This window comes from Protomyctophum bolini, assembly GCF_963924005.1.
Source record: "Protomyctophum bolini genome assembly, chromosome: 11".
Classification (NCBI taxonomy): domain Eukaryota; kingdom Metazoa; phylum Chordata; class Actinopteri; order Myctophiformes; family Myctophidae; genus Protomyctophum; species Protomyctophum bolini.
In genome coordinates, this window is record NC_137872.1 from 31,994,645 (window position 1) to 32,019,039 (window position 24,395).

At 43.6% G+C, this 24,395-nt stretch overlaps 1 protein-coding gene across 9 annotated transcripts in view; it reads right to left on the reverse strand.

Moving 5' to 3' along the window:
* gpatch8 (G patch domain containing 8) overlaps window positions 1-22,160 on the reverse strand; it is a 32,854-nt gene extending 10,694 nt beyond the window's left edge. The window contains exons 1-6 of one of the 9 annotated variants that reach the window (XM_080777044.1): window positions 22,026-22,090; window positions 16,447-16,524; window positions 15,271-15,306; window positions 11,775-11,794; window positions 7,580-7,652; window positions 935-976 (exon numbers count right to left, since the gene is read on the reverse strand). Coding sequence is in view for 4 of the 9 variants with exons in the window: in XM_080777036.1 (XP_080633162.1) it covers window positions 7,580-7,652; window positions 7,929-8,072 (217 nt within the window). In the remaining 5 variants the exon portion in view is untranslated. The other 8 variants (XM_080777041.1, XM_080777042.1, XM_080777039.1 and 5 more) reach the window with 8 other exon arrangements.
* Between the last annotated feature and the right edge of the window lie 2,235 nt (window positions 22,161-24,395).

The following is a 24,395-nucleotide window of genomic DNA, read 5'->3' on the forward strand; positions in this document are numbered from 1 at the left end:
GCACTACGAGCTTGTAGGTCTGACATTTTTGAAAAATCGTAAAAATGTGGCGCAAATCTTTGAAAATATATTCTTTCAAAGTGAATGTTTTTAACTCGGGGTCTAAATGGGCTAGACATGTTTTTGGGGCTATTTCCCTAGCAACTGTAGAGGAGCCCCAACAGTAAAGATCTACTGGTACTAGACATGTTTTGGGGGCTATTTCCCTAGCAACTGTAGAGGAGCCCCAACAGTAAAGATCTACTGGTACTAGACATGTTTTTGGGGCTATTTCCCTAGCAACTGTAGAGGAGCCCCAACAGTAAAGATCTACTGGTACTAGACATGTTTTTGGGGCTATTTCCCTAGCAACTGTAGACGAGCACCAACAGTAAAGAGGAGTCTACTTTGCCGGCCCACGGACAGAACACTGCATTGTTCACACAAGTGGACTTTTTTTTTTTCCACCGTGAACCAACAGGGGATGAGTCACAGGACCGGGCCTGGAATTAAATAATCAATAAAAAAACAATTACAGTCATCCCAAACTATCACCATCTTTAAATAAAAATAAGAAAAAACACAGTGACAATACTTTCAGCATTACCCATTCCAGTGGAAAAGAAAGGGACTGGACAAAAAAACAAGTGCAATCTAAATCACAGGGTGTGAATCACAAGGTATAAGAGGAAGAAAAAATAAAGAAAAAACTGAAAACAAACAAAATGGCTGAATGTTGTAATAGTAATGTATATGTATGATAATATCCAAGCAGCAGCATGAGGACTAATACAGAGAGAGGAAGCCTATGTAGCAGGTGGTGCTCTGATGACGGGAGAACAACAAATGAAATAAATCAAACAAAATAAGAGAATGGGAGAAACTAAAACAGATATAAAATCATAGTAAAAAAACAAAATAAATTTTCAATTGGGGGGGAAAAAATAACATTTACCACTAAGTTTACCATCGGCACAACATGGGCAGGATCAAATCACTGTAAAAAAGAAACACCAATTGGTTAAGCAGGAAGATTGAGGCACATAGAGAAGGGTAAGGGTGGGGTTTTGGAGTAGGATGTAGGTAGGATGGGGGGGGGGGGGGGGTAGGATGGGGGGGCTTTGGGTGTAGAGGGTTCATTAGAAGGGGCCATCAGAGAGGCCCCCCCCCCCCCACCCCCCTCCCTCTCCTAGTATTCACTCTGGCCTAGACGCTTACAGGGATTCCCTCTCACCACTTCACCCGTCTGTCTGTCTGTCTGTCTGTCTGTCTGTCTGTCTATCTGTCCCCAGGCGTCTAGCCTACCTTCATCTGCCTCTTGCTTCGCAGAGGCAGGATTGCAGAGTGAACACATCGCAGTCACCTTTTCAAGGTGCAAACTTAGTGATGGCCACGTTCAATTAAAAAAACCAAAACTCAGTTGTGTTTTGGGTGAGGGTTTGACTATTTAAAAAAAAAAAAAAACATTTCTCGAAGAAGAAAAAAAACATGGCAAATGCACTTACTGTTTAATAACTTGAATGTTACGCTATAATACCATTTCTATAGTATGTACACGAGCATCTGGTACAGATAATTGATCATGCTTTAGTTTTAAACATGCAAATCAATCATCTGGACCCTGCCGACGACAGATGCCACTTGACACAACAACCATTCTCCCCTACAAGCCTTTTTTTTTTGCCTCACAGACGCTTGTCAGACTGGTTAGCAGATCTTCCAAGATCAATTTCATTTCCTCACTAGCCCACAGCCAGCAAGCTTCATTTTGTCAGGATATATGCTTACCCCTGGGGGTAGTGAACACATACATAGAAATACCTGAGGAAAAAGGGCCGGTCAGGCTTTGAGCAGTGCTTAGAGAGTTGGTTATACATCGCTGTGTGAATGAATGACTGCATAAACGTGAAACTGTTGGTGTTCCGTGTGTTCATTTGGAAGTGTTTCTTGTCAATGAATTCCCCAAAGCGCAGTGGTTCCCAAACGTTTCAGCCCGTGACCCCAAAACAGAAATTACATATTCATCCCGGGACCCGTGTTTTTGTGGGTAATATGTGTTTTTAGATATTTTAGTATTTCAGGGTGGGCTCACTTCATTCCTGGACTACAATTCCCATAATGCTTTGGTGCACTGCTCCTCGTCTTACTGAGACAAGTCCAAGGACCGTCTAAAGAGGACGAGACGCGAAGACCGTGCGGGCGACGCCATGTTGCTACACGGAAGTAAAGAAACATGTGCAGTTGAGGCCAGGAAGTTGTACATGTACAACTTCCTGGTCTTAACTGCGGATGTTTCTTTCCTTCCATGGAGCACCATGGAGCAACATGGCGTCGCCCGCACGGTCTTCGCGTCTCGTCCTCTTTAGACAGTCCTTGATGTAGTCCAGGAAGTAAGTGAGCCCAGCGTCCATGACATCATGGACAATTTGAAAACACATATATACATATATTACCCACATAAAACCCCCAGGAAAGTGTTTGTCTCCCAAATAGACTATCATTAAAACAAGATCTGGTTGCAAAAGGGGGTGAAGTGAATCTTTAAATATTTGTTCTAATTTATGGAATTTCTTAGATTTCTTCATAACATTACTGGAAAAAAAAGCATTGGATTTTATTATTAATTCATGAAAGGTTTATCTTTTTTGGGGAAATGTTTTTGGAAAAGGTTTTGAAATTATATAAAAATAAAAATAAATAATTGTCCGCAGCCAGTGTTTGGGAACCAGTGCCTTAGCGTCATAAGGGCCTCCAACACTGCTTAAAGCCCCAGATGAGTATGACACGGTTGAGGCAGGCAGGAGTTCACCTCTGGGACAAGCATGCTGTGCAAAAGGACCAGGGGAGGATGGGAGTGTGTAACCATGGGGACTGAGATGTTTTGGGTACGGAGGGGTGGCGTGAGGTTTTCCCTGTAAGTTGACTTTTACGGCCCCGTCAGTGACAAACACACACACGCACATTTCAGTCCCACGTTACAACCACACACACACACATACATACATACACACAAGTTTCACAGGTTTGGAGGTAGATACAGGCAAAACAGGCAGAAGGTGGGGGGTGGGGGGAAACTTGTCTACTCTGCAAGCCATTCAAAGTCTGAGCCGTGGTTACAGCCAATCAGAAACCCCGATAGCAGCCACGGACACTCACAGAGAGAAAAACAAAAAAACAAAAATCTAAGACGACGTGTGGAGCTGATGATTCTAATGGGATGTGATGGAATCATGGCTTTACTAAATCTACCTTGATTTCAAATGGATTTTTGTTCTTTGTTCAAATCGAAGCGTTTTGCACTTGAGCGCATTGAAATAAGGGTTTAGTGATTTATGAAGCGAAAAGGAAGAAGCCGAGAGGCCATTAGCCTACAGTACACTGTAAAAAGGGGGGAGGGGGTGTTACATTGAGGTCAATCGCAGAGTGGGAGAAAGAAACACACCCACACACAAACACACGCGCGCGCACATACTGACATACAGAGGGAATCCAACAAACCTTACCTATAAAAGGGGCAAAAGAACAAAAAAGAAGAATAAGAACAAAGTCAATACAGTGAAAACTTAAATAGGGGACAACACATTGCTGATGAATTCAAAATTCAAATAAACCTTCTCTGTCCGACAGGAAGGAGAGAAAGCAAAGGAAGATTATTGTAATAAACTGGACCATTATCCCACACACACGTGACGAAATGGCATGATTGTGCTTCGAGTCTGGCCCCGACTAAGCAGATTACCAAAAAATGTGAGCACACTTGCTGGTTTGAAACACAGGATCACTAGTTCCCTACACAACTGGACATGCACCACATCGCAGCTGGTTTGAAACACAGGATCACTAGTTCCCTACACAACTGGACAACTGGACATGCACCACATCGCAGGACGTCATCTAAGAACAGAGCAGCACACTCATACAAACCACACACACCTGTGATCCCAGCGCCCTAGAAACAACTAAAAACAAGCCAAAATGGTGCAGCACCATCGGAAACAAGAGGCCTACTGTAGTTAGTCTCATCTTGCTCGCGCTCTCCCCCACACAAAAGCACACATCAGAGTGGACTTTGAGATGTTTCAGAGGACAAACCACCAGAGACACTACCCAGAGCTACTGTTGTATACCTGATTTCCTTATACACACACACAACTTGTCACCCTGCCCAGAACGAAGCAGCATGCTTGACTGATATGGGGGAATTAATGCCATATACAGTATGTCCACAAGGCCAGGGCATCGGCACTGAAGAACAAAAGACAAAATGTCCCTTCCAAAACAGGCCCGACATTCTGCAGGCCTGTGACTCTCACCAGTACACGCGGTTCATATTTCAATGCTATGCTACATTCATCACTGTGCAGGACCCTTGTTGTATACAACTGACATGGGGTAGAATTGTAGACCAGAGGAAAGGAAGCTGAACAATGTATTGTCAGAGAGGTGAGCGAAATACCTGAGTGACAGGTTTCCCTCAACTTAACTGGTAAAGTGAGATATTCAAGTCTAGATTGCCTACAAAACCTACCACCACCAGTGGTAAGACAAAGCTACGGTAAAGTGATGTATTCCCCATTACGTCTTGTTTTGTCCTTCCTTAGGGAGACCCTCTCCAATGGTGAGAATGTAAGGAAAATTCTAGGCAACTGTGTGTGTGTTACACACACACACACACACACACACACACACACATTAGTGAGCAGACACGACCCAGTTAGACTTCAGCTCCTTCCTAGAGACACTGAAGTGGTGTTTGGATAACAAACAGATTGTCTAGCGACTGTGTGTGCATGTGTACACGTGTGTGTGTGTGTGTGTGTGTGTGTGTGTGAGAGTGAGAGAAAGTGTAGACTTCATCATCCCTTAAATTGAGAACAGATGTTATTGCTGGTTGTGTGTGTGTGTGTGTGTGTGTGTGTGTGTGTGTGTGTGTGTGTGTGTGTGGGGGGGGGGGGGGGGGGGGGGGGGGCAGCAACAGGGATGATTCACGACTGTACGAGCTGATTAAATTATAAAATGTAGTGTCTGTCTGGAGGTTTGAAGGTTGGGGTAGAATCCCACATGATACAAAGGGGTTGGGGGAGGGGGGGGGTAGACTAGACCACATACTGTCAATTCCATGAAAACTTAACCAATTCTTATAATGACATTACATGATGACCTCAGCAGGCTGCCAAAGGTGACATCATTCAGAGGTGACAGAGCAGGGGGGCCGCTAAACTGAGAACCGAGCACCTAAAGAGAGCAGGAAATAGAACGAGGAGAGGAGGCATGGGAGGGGGTTGAAGGGGACAGGAAATAAAATGGGGAGGGTGGAGAAGGAAGAAGAATGTAACAGGCAGGAGTTCCATGGAGACGTGCCATGGTTCTCCACGCCACCACCTCCACACAGCCAATGGGCCTGAGTCACAGCCAAATGGGGCGGTGGCACCTCCACTCAGCCAATGAGCCCTGAGTCACAGCCAAATGGGGCGGTGGCACCTCCACTCAGCCAATGAGCCCTGAGTCAGAGCCAAATGGGGCGGTGCTAATGAAGTGATGGTGAGCGAAGCAGTGGCACTGGAGAGTAACCAACCAAGTACATTTATTGACTCAAGTGCTGTACAGTTTTGGGGTACTTTTACTGGAGTATTTCCAAATGTCAGTGGTTTTACTTCTACTCCACTACATATTTGAAATCTTTTGAAACTGGTCATTCTGCACAATGAGTACTTTCTACTTTTGGTACTTTTAAGTACATTTTTATACCAATACTTTTGTACAAAAGTATTAAACTGACTGCCGTATTTATACTTTTAGTTAAGTACAAAATCTGAGTCCTTTCTCCACCACTGGAGATAAGACCCGCCCAAACAAATGCAGTTCTGTTCTGCAATCTGCACCAATCAATGCAAAAACCACACAGAGCCTGCCAATCACCACCTTCTCCAGTAAATCTAACATAGTTACCGCCATAGACATAGAACGGTAGACGCCTCCTTCGGCTATCTGCAAAAGTGAGGGGAAGCTTCCGCGTCGGTGCTTGCTTCACTAGTCTCACGTAGCCAGACAACTATTGCAAGGGCAATAGTGCATCACAGAAGCTTCTGCGTGGGTCACAGAGCGGACGTTAACTTCTGGCTCTGGCAAGTCCCAGAAAAGACGTGCTGTGATTGGCCAGTAGTCACTTGAGTGACAGGCAAGGCTTCCACACTTCCGCCCTCACGTCGATAAACATGGCTCAAACAAACTGCAGCGGCCAATAAGGCCTCCATTTATTTAAATATATATATTGTTACCGCTGCCTTCCGGTCTAAAGCCCCGTCCAATTACGCCAGAATTACCCCACTGCAGGTGATTCTACTACTACTAAAAACATTTCAGAATCTATAACATTTAACCAATGCGAGCGTATGCAGCCGTCTCTGCAAACACCTACACAGTGCTCTCACACAGATGTAAAAACCAAACAATGGACAGTTTTCGCCTGAAGAGAAAGAAGACCTGCGAATCAACCTTCTGGAATATTTACCATGTTTATATAACTAGTTTAAGGAGCTACTCAAACAACATCACCAAAAATGACGCACTGTTCCGCAGAGAAACTGGGTCTCTCTGTCCCCTCTCCGACTCTTTCTGGCACTGTTTGTACTTGTTTGTTTTACTGTGTGTGCATTCGTTTATCACAAACAAACGCAGATGGCCGGCTAAGACGCAAAAGAAACATCACCTTCTAGTTAGCCAAATGCCTGGGAGAAAGAACGTGCAGTTAAGTGTAAATATTCTATTGCCGTTATCCCCTTCCAGTCACCAGGCAGTAACAGCTGCAGACTGATCATGTGTCGTTCTTGATATTATTAATAATATGCATGTGTATTTAATTATGTACACTTCACTGGTCGTATACAGAATCAGTGTCTAATGTCTACAGGAAATCAAGTGAAAATTGGGCTGCCATGTTGCATATTGTAGTGTAGACCTCCTTGCTGTTAAAAAGAGGCCACGTCTATTTTTAGCCACTTCCAACTCTTTGGATGTTGGGAGGACTGGAGACTGTTTGTTTTGTGTCTGTATTCTTCTTAACCATGATGTGAAGTTATGTGATGATTCAGCAGGGCAAGTGTTTGTCCTTTTAAAGACTATGTATGGTCTCACCAACAATATACACACGCACGCACAACACACACACAGACAGTAAAAATAAAATTATATAAAAACAAAATCAAGTCTGACCCATTTGAACCAGGCGTCCTACGGACTAAATGCACCACAGGAAAGGGACAGCAATGACGCAGTTAATAATAAAACACTGTTCACCTCAAATTCCAAAAATAACGTTCCAAGGGAAAAGCAGCGCAAGAGCAACAGGAACAGAAATAATGCTCTTTCTTTTTTTCCCCCAGTGACAGACAAAAAAGAAAAGGTCAGAAAAAGGGACATGGAGATACAGAATAAAATAAAATATATATAATAACAAAAGGGAGTTTGTTGGAAAGGTATGAGTAGAAAAAGAGAAACATAAGTGTGTGAAGGAAGGGGAAGTGACAGAAGGTAGAGAGGTAGAAGAAACAGTACATTGTGTAGTGTGCGTGTGGCTCTGAAGGAGGGTTGAATTCCTTACCCTGCATGGTTTTGCCCAGGCCTTGCCCCAACTTCCAGCCATGTTTCTGAAGCAGCCGGTGCCCGATGTTATCCTAGCAGACAGAGGAGAGGAGAGAAAGACCAAAAATATTCCAATAATAAGAGGAGCTTTACCCGCAGGCACGGGTCCAAAACACACACAAACAGAAAAGCAACACACACACAAAAAAAGGAGAAAAGATAACAAATAAATTAATAAACAAAAACAACAACAACAACACGCATACCACATCATCATCATCATCATCATCGTCATCATCCGTACAACCACCACCACCACCGTCACCATCATCAGTATCATTTGTCATCCATAATAAAGAATCACCTACAGCATTGTGTAACATCAGTGTCTTCCAGCACAAAAGGGTGGTGAGGAGGAGGAGGAGATGAGGGGAGTGGAGGGTGGGAGGAGGAGGAGGAGGCTGAGAGGAAGAGGGATGTGTTCTCTCTCTGCTAAGTGTGAATGAATACATGAGGCTGTGTGTAGCCTGCAGGCTAGCGACCGTGTGTTGGCAGGGATGGAAAGAGCGGCATACCTTACCACGGTAAGCTAAATACCTGTTTGGGACACATGTGGCATTTTCTACTTCCCTGTTGGCTAACAAAATGTACACAAGTCACAGACTGAGCAGTAAGAGGAGGAGAAAGGAGAGGGCGATATAAATAAAGTATATATATAATATATATATATATATGTGTATCACACGCATACATATATGAAAACACTACAGAGCCAGATCGTGGTACACACAAATAGAATGACACAGAACGGGTATGGAAATCTTGCATATAAAAACTGAACTGAGGACCAGAAAACTCCAAGCTTGCCGTGATTCCATAACCATGACATAGGGGGGAGCACCATGACATGTATGCAGCCGTCACAAAAAAATAAACAAAAACAGCGAGGAACGGAGAAAGACGTAAAGAGAGGAGGGCCTTGGATTACCATTACAAGGCCCGGGGGGGGATTGAGAAAATGTTCACGTTTGAGGGGATGCAAGTGTGTGCACGTAGACAAGAGAGAGAGAGGGAGACCGTGTTCATGTAGCCCGTTAAATGCACTAGTTCCCCCATTGTGAATGCTCTTGGACACCCGTAGCATCTCTGGCCTTCTATCGATGGTCTGGTCTCAACCACGTGGCCGTTTCCGTTTTGCCACCAGCTACCACCACTTAGATCTGCAATATGTTGCCCACTTTAGACTTTATCATGTTCATATACAGATTATATATAGTGCACTTTATGAAGTAGACAGACAGGCCGCTTTGCACAAGTTTGCAGCACGGTAGTGTTTAAATATCCAAAAAGTGTTTAGTGTTGCTTGCTACACAACCATTTTTGGAGGCATATTTTCGACTTTGATTGTTGAAGTGTGCTGTGAGAAAGGGCCTTTTGCATTGATTGAATTGTCTGAATGGATATACAGTTTGAATGGAGCCTCCAAGATGTACATCAAGAAAAACTATCAAGTGGGTTGAAAAAGGTAATGGCTAATGCTTAATTGATACCGCAAAATGGACTCTTAAATGGACCAGAGTTGCTAGAAAGGTGCTTAAGAACATACACAATAGCAATACCTAGCATATTGCAGGGGTCTAATGTGTGTGACTGAAAGTGTTATAGCACTCGAATCATGGGTCAGCAATAATACAAACAAAATAAAACATTAAGTGAAATGCAAGACCGTCCCACCACTACACACTACATCTTCAAGCACAAATAAACAGAAAAACAAATGAGATTTCGTGTTGTTCTGTTGTGATTATAACTATTCCAGGCGTGGCTAACATTCACCAGAGTGTTGCAATCTACGAAAGATTAACAATAAAAAAACAAAAATACAAACCAGAACAGAAAGGATATTTATAATCACAAAGAGAGAGTGGACGTAGAGGTTCACAAACAAAAATAGTGGTGGAAGGAGTTCAAATAAACCAAATTATCAAACAGAAAAACAGCATGCAGCTTTTTGTTAAAGAGTTTTAACAAAAAGGAGACGTCGGTGTTAGTAGTGCACTGGTTGAATGGTGGGTGGGTAGACGTACTGGGGGAGGTGGGCGTGGTCATGGGAGACAGGAGAACTCCAACGGTTAGTCAGTGAGGTGGGCTCAAGCACAGAGTGGCGATGGTTTAACACGACCCGGGAATCTGCATCGCGTTTGAGTAAATGGTCATGCCCCGCCTCCCGACTTTCCCTACTTTCGGGACTCTTGAGGGACGAGAATTTACTATTTTGCCAATATCTACTATATTTGCAACTCGAACAGGACCACATTGGCTAGGCGAACTTTGCAACGTTCGACACAGCAACTCGCTCGCACTCGGTGGCGTCTCTCGTGGCTCAAGTTCGCTTGAGACGGCGTCTAAAAACTGCGCGTTATCCCCCTGCTACTAGTAGGAGGGGGGTGTGGCCATTTACTCAAACGCGAAGAAGATTCCATGCTCGCTGGTTTACCACCAGCTATGGTTCAAGAGGTATGTGTGTTAACAAAGAGGAAGGAAACAGGGTAGGACAGAGCAGGCTGAGCGATGGACTGTACTGTAGATACATGGCGCTCTGTGGCCTTGGAAGTGGGTTGGGCCATTATGGGTTAGTGCACATGAAGGGGATGGTGGTCACACACACAGCACATGCCGCATCTCCGCCCATGGACCTTAATTGGGGTCTAACAAATTGGATCTAGCTCCAGCCCAAACCCTCTGAGGGATCCGTTAACCAAATTGTTTTTCTCCCTCCCTGCCCAAAACCTATTTGGTGTTTCGGGGGCTAAATAAAACAAAGCAGATCAAGCGAAATGTTGCTGATAACAGCCCATAATGTTTGTCTAATCGTGCCACTGGGACAAACTGAACTGCACCACTTCCTGTTTGATGGCGTGTAGTTTTTTTCTTTCTTCCCCTTTAAAATGTCATAAGCAAACACAGCCAAGCATGGGAATGGATATTACAGGCTGGAGCTGGCCTGTGTGTGTCTGGCTGTCAGATCCCTTCCGCTCCCGGGATGAGATAAGAGAGGAATCTCGGCTGGGCCTCATTGCGGAGAAAACAAAGTCTGGAGAAAGCCAGCTTGTGTGGACCCATAACTAGGGCAATACAGTGTAGTGTATATATAGCCCCCAACGTGCTACCTCTCTGTGTTCACATGTTTCTGCCTGGTAGCCGCTGGACATTATGAAGGTAAGCCAACTGTGTAAAGCCTGAATTAGATTACTTGCGAGTGGGTGTCAGCCACCCGAAAATAGCTGATCTACAAGGTCACAACGCATTGAAGTGCAAATGTTTGAGAGCTTGCGTTATCTGCCGTTTTTGGTGGACGACACCCGTGTGTAACTAAGCATATAATCAGGTTTACGTCTACATGGGACTATAAAGTCTATAGCTGCTAAGCTCTTGCACTGCTTTATACTTCAGACTACAGGACCACATGGCCCATGACTCTACCAAGCTACACTGTCTGAAGATTTTTGCTGCAGTGAGCTCCACCCTCCCTCTGACGGTGGGCATGCTTCTGTGCTTTACTGCAGCAATGGTGCAACAGCAGCCTACACACACACACACACACACACACACACACACACACACACACACACACACTTTTATTGGTCTGGACGCCAAGCTGAATTGTGGGCTTTAGAAGACAGGAGGAAAATCTATACGTGCCCTGAAACAGCGGCATTAAATAAAAAAACATATAACTCTTTCTATTGCCCACGGCAGATTCAACATTGTTGAGCAATGCCTCAGTCAAAGAGTTATGTGACCAAAGCAGCTTTCCAAATAACATGTTCTATTTGGCAAGCTCAGACAGATAATGTCCCATTAGGAATTACGGGTAGTACTTGCCACACAACTACCGGTATACGAGTTATTTCCGCCCTCTGGGTTTAAATCACGTGTGTGAATCATATGCAGAAATTAATAAACAGGTGGGGCAAGGTTGGATGTGACACAGCCAGTGGCAACTGCCGTGTCGACACCGTTAACATAGTTTAGGTCTAGAAATGGGCTGAGCAATGTGAAAAGGGCAGAGATGAGGTGGGCTGCGTGCTGAACAACAGATTAAATGCACTGAAAAGATAAATAAATAAACAGACAGACAGACAGACGGATGAAAGCAACGACGGCGAGTCCAACAGCAGTGCAAGTGGAAGGGAAGGCATTTCCATACGAACCTGGCTTTTAAAATACTGGGCTGTCAAAAGAATAGTCACACGTGACACAACGTAAGAGAACCGGCCAAACGCTTTCAACTGCAATTCTTCTAGCTTAGTAGCTTTTCTATTTAATTTAATGCAACAAAAATAAATAGAAAAGGAGATTTTTCAATTCTCTGCCTTTGAACAAACATAATACTGTATACAAACAGAAAACAAAATTGGTAGGCATGACAATAAATCCACCAATTGACTGTTAATATAGAAGAGAAAAGAATAAATGAAAATGTTATCCAAACGAAAGAAAGAAAGCCACAAGTGGGGGGGGGGGGGGGGGGGTTGTACGGGTGCATTGTGCTGTCACTGGCACAGTACATGGTTGGGGGAGAGGGGAGATTAAAGCCTGGGTTATACATGGTTGCACGCAGGTGTGTTGATGTGCAGCGAAAACAGCCGACCTACAAGCTTATAGATCGGCAATAATCCGCGCATGACACACTGCATGCAACCAAGTATAAACCAGGTGTAAGATGTGGGTAAAGGCAGAGATATGCAGGCGACCTTACTAGTGACCTCAGAGTATTAATGAGTCCGTGCGCGCACATGTATGCGTGCGTGTGTCTGTGTGTGTCCAAGTGTGACGTCACTCTGGTTTACATAATATGTTCCGATTCCTTCCCAGCATTATTCTTCAAATCAGAATGAGGGCATGATTACTGTAGTGTTCTAATACCATGTATAGTTATTGGTTAAACCAATCCAGTAAAACACTGAACAATGAAACTAAAACAACCTTGTATTTTGGGGCATATTGACTCATTGAATGAATGAGTTGCAACACATTTTGAGGGGGGAATAAAAGAAGGTCGACGCAAAGGCTGGTAACTGACCATTTGGGGAAAGGACAGAGGACTCACAAGCAGACGTCACCCTCTCTCATATATATAGGTCTTGCAGGTGCCAGCGGTTAACTAGGATCTGTTCCCAATAAACCCTCCCTTCAGTTTCCTCGCGTTTGGGGTGCATTCCTGCCGAGTCTCAGATAGGTGTGACTAAATGGAAACAACTGTCTCAGTGGTTCTAAAGCCAATCTTCAGAAAACAGAAAACGCCTTGTTGTTCATAATATAGCATTTACCAATCACTGAGCATGAAGTTTAAAATCACCCCGAGGTGTTCTCTCATGGATTACGTCAACTTAGTAAACAAATTGGAGGTGGTGCTGAGAGAAAACACTCCAGTTCACCACACGCATGTTAAAACTATTCTGAAAGGTCCAGTGTGTTAGGACCACACTATGTAATGGAACGGACTCAACGGAGCCAAGTATTTCACGACAGCTGCAATACTCCCAAAACACCCTAATGTCCCTGGCCTGGGTTACAACTTACATGGTCCTACCATCTAGCTGATGCAATGAAGCAGAGAGCCTCTACGGGTGTTGAGGTGTAACGCGTGTTGAATGCATGGATGTTTGTCAAGAAGTTAAGCTTCCGTGTCGTTCGACAGTGACCCGGACCCGGTCTACATGTGTTTCTTAGATTACCGATGATGTGCAACTGTGTATTCTGAGGCTGGCCCGCTGCATATCGGAGGGGTAGGTGGGCGTGGGGTGAGGGTCGGAAAGGGGGATAGAGACGTCGGGGGAGGGAGGGTATTAGGACAGTGTGACAAGTGATAGCACTGAATGCTACCCAATTAAAACATGCAATTATGCAAAAGAAAAACAAACAAAAAACAATGTTAGACAGAGAGGGCAGAAGGCCAAAGGGTTGGACAGAGAGAGAGTAAAGATCCCAATGAAATACCACAGACCTCTAGAGCTGCCTATAGATCACACACAATAAATCAGGCGGGGGAGGGGCTCCGAGGGGCTGGGCTGATGCACTCCTTTATCAGCTCCGTGGTGTTGACACCCAGTGACAACCGACACTCACCCGTAGCTTCACACATCTACGTCACAGAGGTGGGCCGGAGTAGGTCAAGGCTACTGTACCTGTGCTGTGTGCGTGTGTGTGTGTGTGTGTGCGTGCGTGTGTGTGTGTGTGTGTGTGTGCGTGCGTGCGTGTGTGTGTGAGTGAGAGAGATAATAATTCAATCTGACATGCAGTGACCCATCTGGAGAGAGATCATAATGAAAAGACACTTTTTGATAAAGGGCAAGAAACAGCCACCAGCCAGAATGTTAGTAACTGTGTGCATGGTGGTGATTAGGTTTATGTTACTGCTAGTCATTCATTTAGACAGTTCGGGAAGCTCCATTCTAAAAATCAGTATGAATAAGTAAAGGAAAAATGTAACACTAGCGTAAATCACTAATGAAGTCCCCTGTACTGGCCTTGTGTTGGGGGCGGTGTGTGTGGATTTTCTAAAGCCTGATTAATGCTTTGGTGTTGAAGTGTTGTGCAACATGTCTCGACAAAAATAACGTTATTTTCCAACAGAGAGGGGGAAAAAAGTGTTGACACGCCACGCAACATGTCAACACCAAAGAAAACGTACATTTTTGTAGAGCGCTGCACGCGCACACAACACCACTGCTGAAGTATAACACATGCTTAAATAAGCTTGTTTGATGATGTGCTTCTCAGGTTGACTGAGTGACGTACGTGCCCTTTTTGGTATAGTAGTTCCACGTGTCACAGGCTGTGTGCTGCAGCAGCTCAGCCCTCAGTGCCCCTCCATAAACAATAGCGCAGGAGCAAAACGAGATGCTCGAGATGCCAGGTTAAGCAGGCCACCTCCTCCTCTCCACAACCCATAAACAGCGGGTCACTTACCCCGTGACTGACTGACTGTGCAGTGTGCACTTCAGCCATGAAGCTCCACTCACTCCATTGGTATTCAACTTGGCCTCTTTGTTACAATCATAATTAAAGCTGCGGTCTAAGAAATTAGCTTCTTGGGGTCTAGCCCACTCTTCTGACCGCTCCGGCCAAAGTTATCCGTGATTGAGCACCGCAGCCATGTAAGTTTACATAAAAATTGAGGCAGTGCAGTTTCATCTGCTTGGTGGTGTGACTACTGAAGAGATTTATATTTTTGCTTATGTTATCTGACTGGGTCACAAAGCACTTCTTCTTGGATCGGTAGATTCTTAGGTAGAGGAGAGGAAAAGCTTGGGCCTGCTTACCCTGATGCTTCAGAGAGAGACAGAGCAGGAGGGAGGAAGAGGAGGAGGGGAGGTGAGGACGGAGAGAGAGAATGAAAAGAGCTGCCTGCGCTATTATCTATGTGCCTCTTCAGCGAAAAATGCAGTCCCAGTTGCACAAGCACCATGCCAGCACAGAATGACAGAGGGTACTGTACACCGAATCACTTGTGTAGTAGGGAGGGAGGGAGCGTGACAGAGACAGACAGAAAGAGAGAGAGCAAGACAGAGAGACAGTAGAGATATAAAAGAGTGATAGGCGTGAAATAAAGAGAGGGAGAAAGAGAAGTAAGAGAGACAGTAAGAGAAGCGTTACAAGGACCCTAAAGATAGGAGTAGGAAAGCAGAGCGTGCAAATACAAACCGGGTCATTGCTGCTTAGCTAATAGGGGCCAATTCGCTGCAGGAGAGAAATGTCGAACACCCCAAGTTGTGTACAATAAGATAACTGTCCTACAGACAAAAACAGACTAAGACAAATAAGTTCTAAACTACACACACTCACTCAAAACACAAATCTAGCCATTCACATCATCTAAAGCACTCTCTCTCTCTCTCTCTCTCGCTCACTAAATGGCGTGGATTAAGCACTGCCACTGACGGGCCATTTTTTCCAAAATCGAACCAATTAGGGCTAAACAATCAGACACATAATGGCCAACTACATTCTGGCAACTTTAAAGCCCCCAATTATCTTTGCAACATGTTAATCTTGTTTGTCCTTGTAGGAAGGCATTAAACTCTTATTATATTTCTGAACCTCACCTCTCTCAATGAACGCCTGTATCTAATTAGATTAGTTCAATGGTAGATCAGCAGTAGGCTAATAAAACAATGTAAGTCTGTGTCTGTCCGTGTGTGTGGTCTGCTATGGTTCCATTGGCCACCAGGACTGCCTTCCCACCAATGAGTGGGACAAATGGCTCGACTACATTGAGTGCACTGCTCAACATAATAATAATTTATATTAATTTAGACTCTAAATTGTATGCTCTAGATTTTTGAGCATACAGTACAGCGAGCCATGTAACCAGAATCAGAATAACTACATTTTGTCAATACTGTCAATTAAACATTGACAGTATTTAGACCAAACCATTAGGGACAGTGCTTTATCCACTCCACGTTTTCCACGCCATCTATTTTTCAACTAGTGTTTGGATGACATAAATGACTAATGGGAGACTGATATAGTTTTAAAAAGTTATAATTTTTTTTTAATCTAGCTTTAGTTCAAACATAAGAGACATCTAGCAAAATACATGGTAATCTGACTGTCAACAAAGTAAATAGAACAGGCAGAGGACTTAGGATGGGGTTGGGGGAGCACTATACAGGGTATTAATGAACATAAGACAGGTGACTCTATCGGTTAGGTGGCAGTTTGTTCAAAGGAACCACTGGATGCATTCTAAGTGGGCAGAGTCAATGGAAGAACAAAACAAGGGGGCGTGGCTCTTATTCCTCCCTGGACCAATCATCCACTCTCACAGCTGGTCCAAAAAGTGGTTCGGGGGTTGATGGATGTGTGCAGCCTTACCGATTCTATGGGCTTGTCCAGAGACGCCTGCTCCAGCTCCAACTGGCCCTCTTCATACTGGTCAAAGTGATTCCCACCCTGAAAGTGACACACAAAGCAGGACACAGGAATTGGACGCAAGCACTAAAATGCAGAAGCAATGCTCTGGATTAATTACATGTAAAGAGGGCACATCGCCTTCGCTGCCAACTATTTGCCGCTGGTGGGCATGTGGCATGATGTCACCAAAATGCAAGCAGGGTTTAAAATGTGTAGCTATCATCACCTAGCACAGTGGTTTCTATTAATAACCAGTGGTCCTTGAGGGGGTAACTTACAGGTGGTTCCCACTCCGCCGCTAAATGATGGAGTTGGTAACCAAATGGACCCTTGCAGATCTTTAACTCTTGAGACTGAGAGTGTCATATGCCATGTATATATGCATCTCCTTGTGTTTTACGCTCTCAAGAGTTAAATTATTGTTAAACATCCGCATTACTTCATTTTAAAATAATTGTTATTTTGATCAACGTTTACCGGCAACCTCTCCTAATGGTACCAACGTCAATACAGCATGGAATTGTGGACAAAATCTTATCCAATGACAACAAAATATTCTGTTTTGAGAGGCTCAATCAAATGGTGGTTCGTGGCCTTGATTATGAAAAGGTGTGAAAGGTTTTCACCCCTTTGGTTTTCACTGAAAACCACTGACCTTAATGATTTTATTTTCCTCCCTACCAATTAGATTCAATTATTGGTGCTTGTCATATTAGGAGATTGCTTTTTGCCAGATGGGTACCTGGTGGCAGGCAATTATCGTGGGCATGATATTTCATAATAAGCCTGGACTACAGTTTAGCTACTTCATGCACACAGCTCACAGAAACGTACAGTAAATGACTTTCAGCTGCCATTTATCATCCACGAATAAGATCCATAATCTTCATCTCCTTTCTGTCAAACTCAAGTGGTGTCATGTGTCTGACTAAACGGTTTCTACACGGTTGCAAACCCCATTACATCCAACAATCCAAATGGCCACCACTCAGCTAAATGCGCTCATTTGCATATAGTCGAGGAGATCAACATTACTGACGATCTCAGTGCTTGCTCTGCTCCCTTCAATCCAGTGCTGCACAATTAATCTTATCTAATTTGAGCAAAAATCGTGCAGCACTAGTTAGTTGGCTGTCAAATTCATGTTTTTGAATTTGATGTTGTGTTTTTTGCTTTGATGTTGCCAGTTTAAAGCCACAGTATCCAGGTGCCACATTTTGAATGTAGTAATGTTCATTGTTCAACAACTAAAGACTAAATACAATAAATGTTCATGAAAAAAAAGAGAATAGTTATCTCAATTCTTGTGGAGAAAAATCGAGATTCACATTTGAGCAAGAATCGTGCAGCACTACTTCAATCCCACAATCCTATCCTAATATATATATTTTTTATCACCTTTCTCCGCCTGCATGCATCTGTGCTGTTATGGTAGCTCGCCATCAAACAGACTACTTCAGAAAGTTGGGAGATCAGTCGGTTGGAATGGAAGGTGTGAAAAGCTGACACCGAAAGACTACTGCAGGGTACAGTGGGTACCAAGGTTATCTGCATTTACTATTTAGACTATTTTGTTGTATCATCTTTCATATTTAGAGGTTTTTTTATTAGATTTTGTTTGCTGCTTCCCAAAATGTGGCAGGCAGTTGATATGTACCCAAAATGTGGTAGGCAGTGGATGGGATATGTACCGAAAATTGTATTTATGCATTTAGCTTTTGACAAAGTGTTGTGTAGCTAGGACCGTCACCCTGCAGCAGCATTCCCTTTTGAGCGTTCAGTCTGTATACATTTATACAATGACAACGGAGCTACGAGGTGTCGCTAAAAATACTATGAACATGAATGCACGCACGGTATGACAAATATAAACATTTATACATTTAAATATTCTGGAAGAAAACCTATTTTGGTTTTATTTTCACTCTGATGCCATGTAAAAATCTAAATTATGCATGTCTGACTCCTTGTGTTGTGGTGACATCATTGCTAGGGTTCAGGGTCTTATATACAGGAATATCCTGTTAACAAGTAAAGATTGTGTGATACACAGCAAGAGAGCATTCCTGAGCCGTTTCAACAATGTTCTGTTCAACTTTACAAACCCATTGGACATTCAATTGTAATAAAGGCCTATAGTGAGCCAGCACAAGACTATATCACATTATTTGTTGTAATCCAATTTTAGGGCAGATTTAAAGCTAAACAAAACACCCATTTACATGCAAGTTGCTGCCCTGGACATGACACAAGGTGAGCAATGTTGAGTTGTCACACACTACTATGTCTCAGAGTAGAAACTAACTACATAACTAACTACGTCATAAGCTGAGTGGTTAGTGAGCCGCCTGGGGAGCCAGAGCCCATGGTTGTCCCAAGGTAGGATTCCAAGCCAGGCCAGGCCAGCCCAGCAATATGTGTGTCCCTGATTGCTCCCAGAACACTGGCGTAGAATATATATATATATATATATATAAAATATATATATATAATATATATATAATTGTTTTATTAGAACATTTGTAGAAAATAGGGCATAAGTGATTAAAACCAGGAAGCCAACCAATGGACTGCAGTGCAGTAAAATAAAGATCACTCACCTGTGCCCAGGCCATTATTCAACAGTCCCTGAGAATAAACACCAAATGGTTTCTTTATTGAGGCAAATTAATTTAGCCTAAGAATCAACTTTCTCTCAGCTTGACTTGTGGCACAGGATGCCCGTTAAATCTAACCTTCTAATGTGGGCCTCCTTAGATTGAAGTAACCCCACCCAACATTTGCCTTTCCTTAACGACTGTGGAAATACACGCCTCTATGTAAAGATAATGCAAACAAGGGCTGTGTTTCAGCCTACTAGAGCCTTTTGTCCAATCTGGCGTTGCGCTGATAAGAACCAGCTGCAACAGAACAGCCTACAAATGAGGTGTTATGTGATCCCACTTTGACAGCGATAAATTCTGATGGAGCAGAAACCTGCAACAGAATGAGGGATGCAGAGGATCCTGAGGAGAGGTGAAGGGGTGTTGTGGGGGAGTGCAGCGGTTATTTATGAACAAATCGATGGCTCTCTCGTCTCTCCTCCTACTGCTGCCGACTCTCTGCTCAGACTGCTTAATGTGCCATCAGCATAAGGCCCTCGCCCACTACAATGACCTCATGTTTTTGCTACCAGTGGCCCTTTCAATCTCTCTCCTAGAACAGGAAAGCCTAGTGGAGAAATTAAAATGATCTTGAGGCGGTCCACTGACTGTATAACAACAGGGGTAATAGTGAATTTTCATTTGCCCAGCAACATTTGATTTAAGTGGATGCTTGACTTTGTGCAAGGCCACATTAGGAGGCAAGTGCCGTGCCCCAGTAGAAAAAAAACAATTTGGAAAATAAATTGCCAATAGAAACGGCAGCCTGCTGCCTCTCTTTAAGAATAGCATGTCATTCTACATCTCTGAAGATCACCTGACAAATATGCTAGAAGGAAGTGTCTGAACATTGACATTGAAAGTTAAATAGCTGGACAAGACTGATGGAGAGGTAGTGTTCAGTGTTGTAACCATGTCTGAGCTCCAGTTCATGTGTGGGCCTGGTATTCTCGTTGCAGTGTTGCTTGGCAGCGGGCTGCCGGGCCCCAGCACATTTAACCGAGTAGGGAACCACTCTGAATACTGAGCATCTGAGTGCCTCCAGAGAAGATCTCCCACACAGAGCACTACTGTGCTGTGCTCGGCCTCGTACTGAACACACTCATTCACACCACAACAGAGAAAACTCTCAAAGGCCAAGGTCCCATTTTAGATTTAAAAAAATCCCTACAGTAATACAAGGGGTCGGTGTGAAGACACTATTCCTCCATCTCAAAAACAGATACTACTAGCTACTTTAAGCGTCTCATAATGCTCACCAGTCACTCACAATCATATCACAACATAATGTTACTATTGCTTTTCTACAATCTGACTATGGCTTGGCCAAGTTGAATTAGCACTAAAAGACTAGTTATAACATCACGAGAAATGTCAACTTTTGTATACAAATTCAAGAGGTGGTATAAGACAATAAATCATCTTTAAGCCCTGGGACACTATTATAAAGTACAGGAGGCTGGCTTCATGATCACTCTCAATGAAATCAACAACTAAAGTTATGATCCATCTCATAGGCCAAACAACTTCTAAAACGACTCATCAGATACTGAATGTGCTTGACAAACACAGCGACATTCACTGTTATTGTTCAAAAACCCTGTCATATTCTCGATATTATCTAATGTATGTGATGCTGTAGGTTTAGAGTCCGTTTACACACACACACGTTGCTTGACATGCTAAAAGTTGCTACCGGTTAGCAAATTGCTCAGTCAGGGGGAAATTAAGCATTTTGTGGTTTTGCCATGCATATCCAGTGTTGTACAGGTATAGTTATTGCTGGTTGAAGGGCCATCTGCAAAGACTCAAAATAACCTCCATCCGTCTGTACTGAACGTTTTTACACGATCTGGTCGTAATGTGCTAAAAGCTAAGTAATGTGTTAAGTCTTAGCTTTATAATGGATGTCCTCTCACAAAAATAGTGTTAGCTGAGGAAAACGTACGTATTTATATGTACAGTACATATAGTGATGAACTTGATACTTAACTCAGAGAGAAAGACACGATTTGGACAATCTGTGACCATCCACACCTAGCTGTATAATGTGGCCTACACAGTCAAATCACAAGTGTTATTTTATCCATTTGCAGCTCTGTGTGTACAAAATGCATTTATAAATAAGTTAATGTATCCGAATATTTGACCGTGTACAGTTGACGTTCCATCAGTGGGTTGGTTGACTTCCATAATTCCATTGAATTACAAAAGCACTACTTAAAAACAAACCGAAAGCATGGATGCTGCAGCAGTGCAAACAGGCACAGGAGGATCACACCACCACGGCCAAAACTCAAAACAGTGAGCTCATTTGAGTGCTAGCAGTAGCTAGGGAAAGCGACACTACCAATATAAATCGTAAAACTAGAATTCTTGCAGTTACACAGGTATCCTCACTGTGGAATATACGTAACATGACAGATCAATGCTACCAATCACTGACAGTAATCCGTCACAATAGAGCCCAAACAGACAGCTAGCTAGCAGCTAACTCATCGTCGGCTAATGCCCATAAACAACCAAAATGTTCCCAAGGTCACTAACGACCTAGTTATGTTTAGATTTGTTTTAGGACAAACCCAGGAATGCTACGTCAACAGTCAACCGAACCCGCCGCGTTCAATAACAGCAAGCAGCGTTCGGGCTCAACATCATTTTTAGCCTCATTTTTAAAGCCATTCTTGGAGAATTAAGGGAAGTGGAAACTGGAAAACAGCCGCAGTCAGTGCACTGCTAGCCTCGTTAGCTTGCAGTGCTAGCCAGTGAGCTGCTGCAGCACTATCCAACTGCGTTATTGTGCGCAGGCAGCTCAATGAAACCCCTCGTTTTAAATACTGCTTCAAGGGGCAGTTTTTCCATCGAACATCGAAAATTCATACGCCTCGAAAACATTACCTGGAAATCACGGTCTTCGTTGAACCTAGAAAACCTGTCAGCCATTTTCTGAACGCAGCAGCAGCAGCTTCTGTCTGTCTGTCGTCTCTCGTTCAGCTCTGCTTGTTACGGATCTCTACACGAACAACATCCTCCCCAGCGAGCTGCTTCTCCAATGAATGATGTGCGGCGCGCATGACCAGAACCCCGTGTTGCCAGCTTTGGCGAGAGAAACAAGCAACAAGGTCTATGAAAACCTTTTAATGTAATCTGTCAGACTCATCATCAATCATGTACAGTACAGTATCATGTAATTCCCCCCCCCCCCCAGGTTAGCCTCGGTGCCCCCAGGTCCCTTAGGGGTCCCTGGCAGAATGTTTTCAGATGGGGGTCCGCAGACAAACATCTCTGCTGCTCCTGAGGAAACCTAATAACTCCAAAATGTTCATTTATCAGGAAATGAAAAATATACGTTTTTAAGGAAATGAATAAAACCATATATTTTTTTAACGATGCAATACTGCCTCATAAAAGTTGGTGTGGTGACTTTAGATATTGAAGACAGTTTGAGGGTCCAAAGGAGTTAAGAGGTTTTGTCCAATGCGTTTTTGCACTGATTTATGGAACAGTTAAATTACAGTACATTTCAAGCACAACTCAATACAAAGACTGTTAACTGTGAGTGGACGACCCAATAAAGCATTACACTTGTTTACATTACAAGAGGGTCCACCTTGTTCAATTCATCAAAACATTTAGAGACATACAAATAGACACTTCTATATAGTCAAAGAACAGAACAGGAATTCATCATGGTAAAAAGGGAAAAGAAATACAGTGAAGGTGAAAAGGGGCCGTCCGTAGGTGCCCTTTGAGAGAGGTTTTGAAGGAGTCAAGGGATTTACATGTCTTAATGACTGTTGGTAGGGCGTTCCACATTTTGGTGGCATAGGAGCGAAAATAATTTAGTCCCTTGTTTGTGCCGAATCTGGGTTGCACATGGTTTGTTGCACTCCCTCTGGTGTTGTGGGTGTGGACTGTACATTCCTGTGCTTTTTTGCAAACTGTTAATAAAGTATTCAATCAATCAAAGCTCCTGAGATGCAAATATGCATAAGAAAATGAGAACAAATGACAAGTAAAGTTTTTGCAACTGCAGCTTTTACAGTTGGGAGAAGACTGCATTATTAGTCAAATGATATAGCCGCTATCTCACAGTGGTGCTATCAACACTGTCACTTACATTATGTTAAAGCTTTATTATTTATTTGTGCACATTTAATAATTTGACCAAAAATAAAAATTGACACAGTACACTGCTGTAGTAGCCTGCATGGCTAATAAGCCAGACTAATATCACACAACACTGTTATAGTTACAGTACTGTGCTCTGTGCTGTATTGTAGACAGTGTACTGTGCTCTGTAGCCTACTGGGGGGTCCCTGGGGGGGGGGGTCCCTGGAACATCCAGACCCCTACGCGCCCAGAGGGCCGGTGGTCGAGAAATGACAGAGTTACTGTGTGGGGGTCCCCGACTCCCCGGAGCATCCAGACCCCCAGGAACACATCCAGGGGGCCGGCTCTGTTTCGGTGAGCTTTCCCACGTCCGAAACGGTCAAGAAATGGCAGAGTTGGGGCAGCAACACCTTAACGCCTCAGTTAACAAGGAGACCTGCTTGTCAAGCTGTCAGAAATTGTATAGCCAAGCCTATACACTGTTTACTGTACATATATGGCTTTCTGCTTCATAGTCAGAAAAGATAAGAACAGAGCCCTACTATACATTTTGGTCACATTTCTCTAATAACATGATGATGATTCATACACAGATTGCGGCGGAAGCCATGCAAGGTACCAACCAGCACATCGGGAGCAATTTGGGGTTCAGTGTCTTGCCCAAGGACACTTTGACATGTAGACAGGAGGAGCGGGGATTCGAACCGCCAACCCATGGATCATTGCACGACCTGCTCTACCTCTTGAGCCACAGTCGCCCCGAGTTGAATCTCAAGCAAAGAAAAGGCTACCGTATTTGGGCTGCATTCTTGACAACAAACTTACGGGTCAAAGCGTGGCATCAAAGGTGATCAAAAAAGTTAATCAAAGAACAAGATTTTGGGGCAGAATGTCCCTCAACAAAAGTGCTCTCAGGAGTCAACTCTTCAGGACTCTTCATGCCCTCAACAATACCCTCATATCTAACACCCACAGCCACAATACTAGAGTGAGCTATACAACAATCTGGTTCCAACCACCTATAGAACAAACAAGCAATTTTCTTTCTATTACACTGCCACCAACGTGTGGAACCCCTAACAAAAATCTGGATCACTGCCACTGGCTTCCTTCAAAACAGGCCTGAAAAATTAAATCCATCTGTCAGGACTGGAG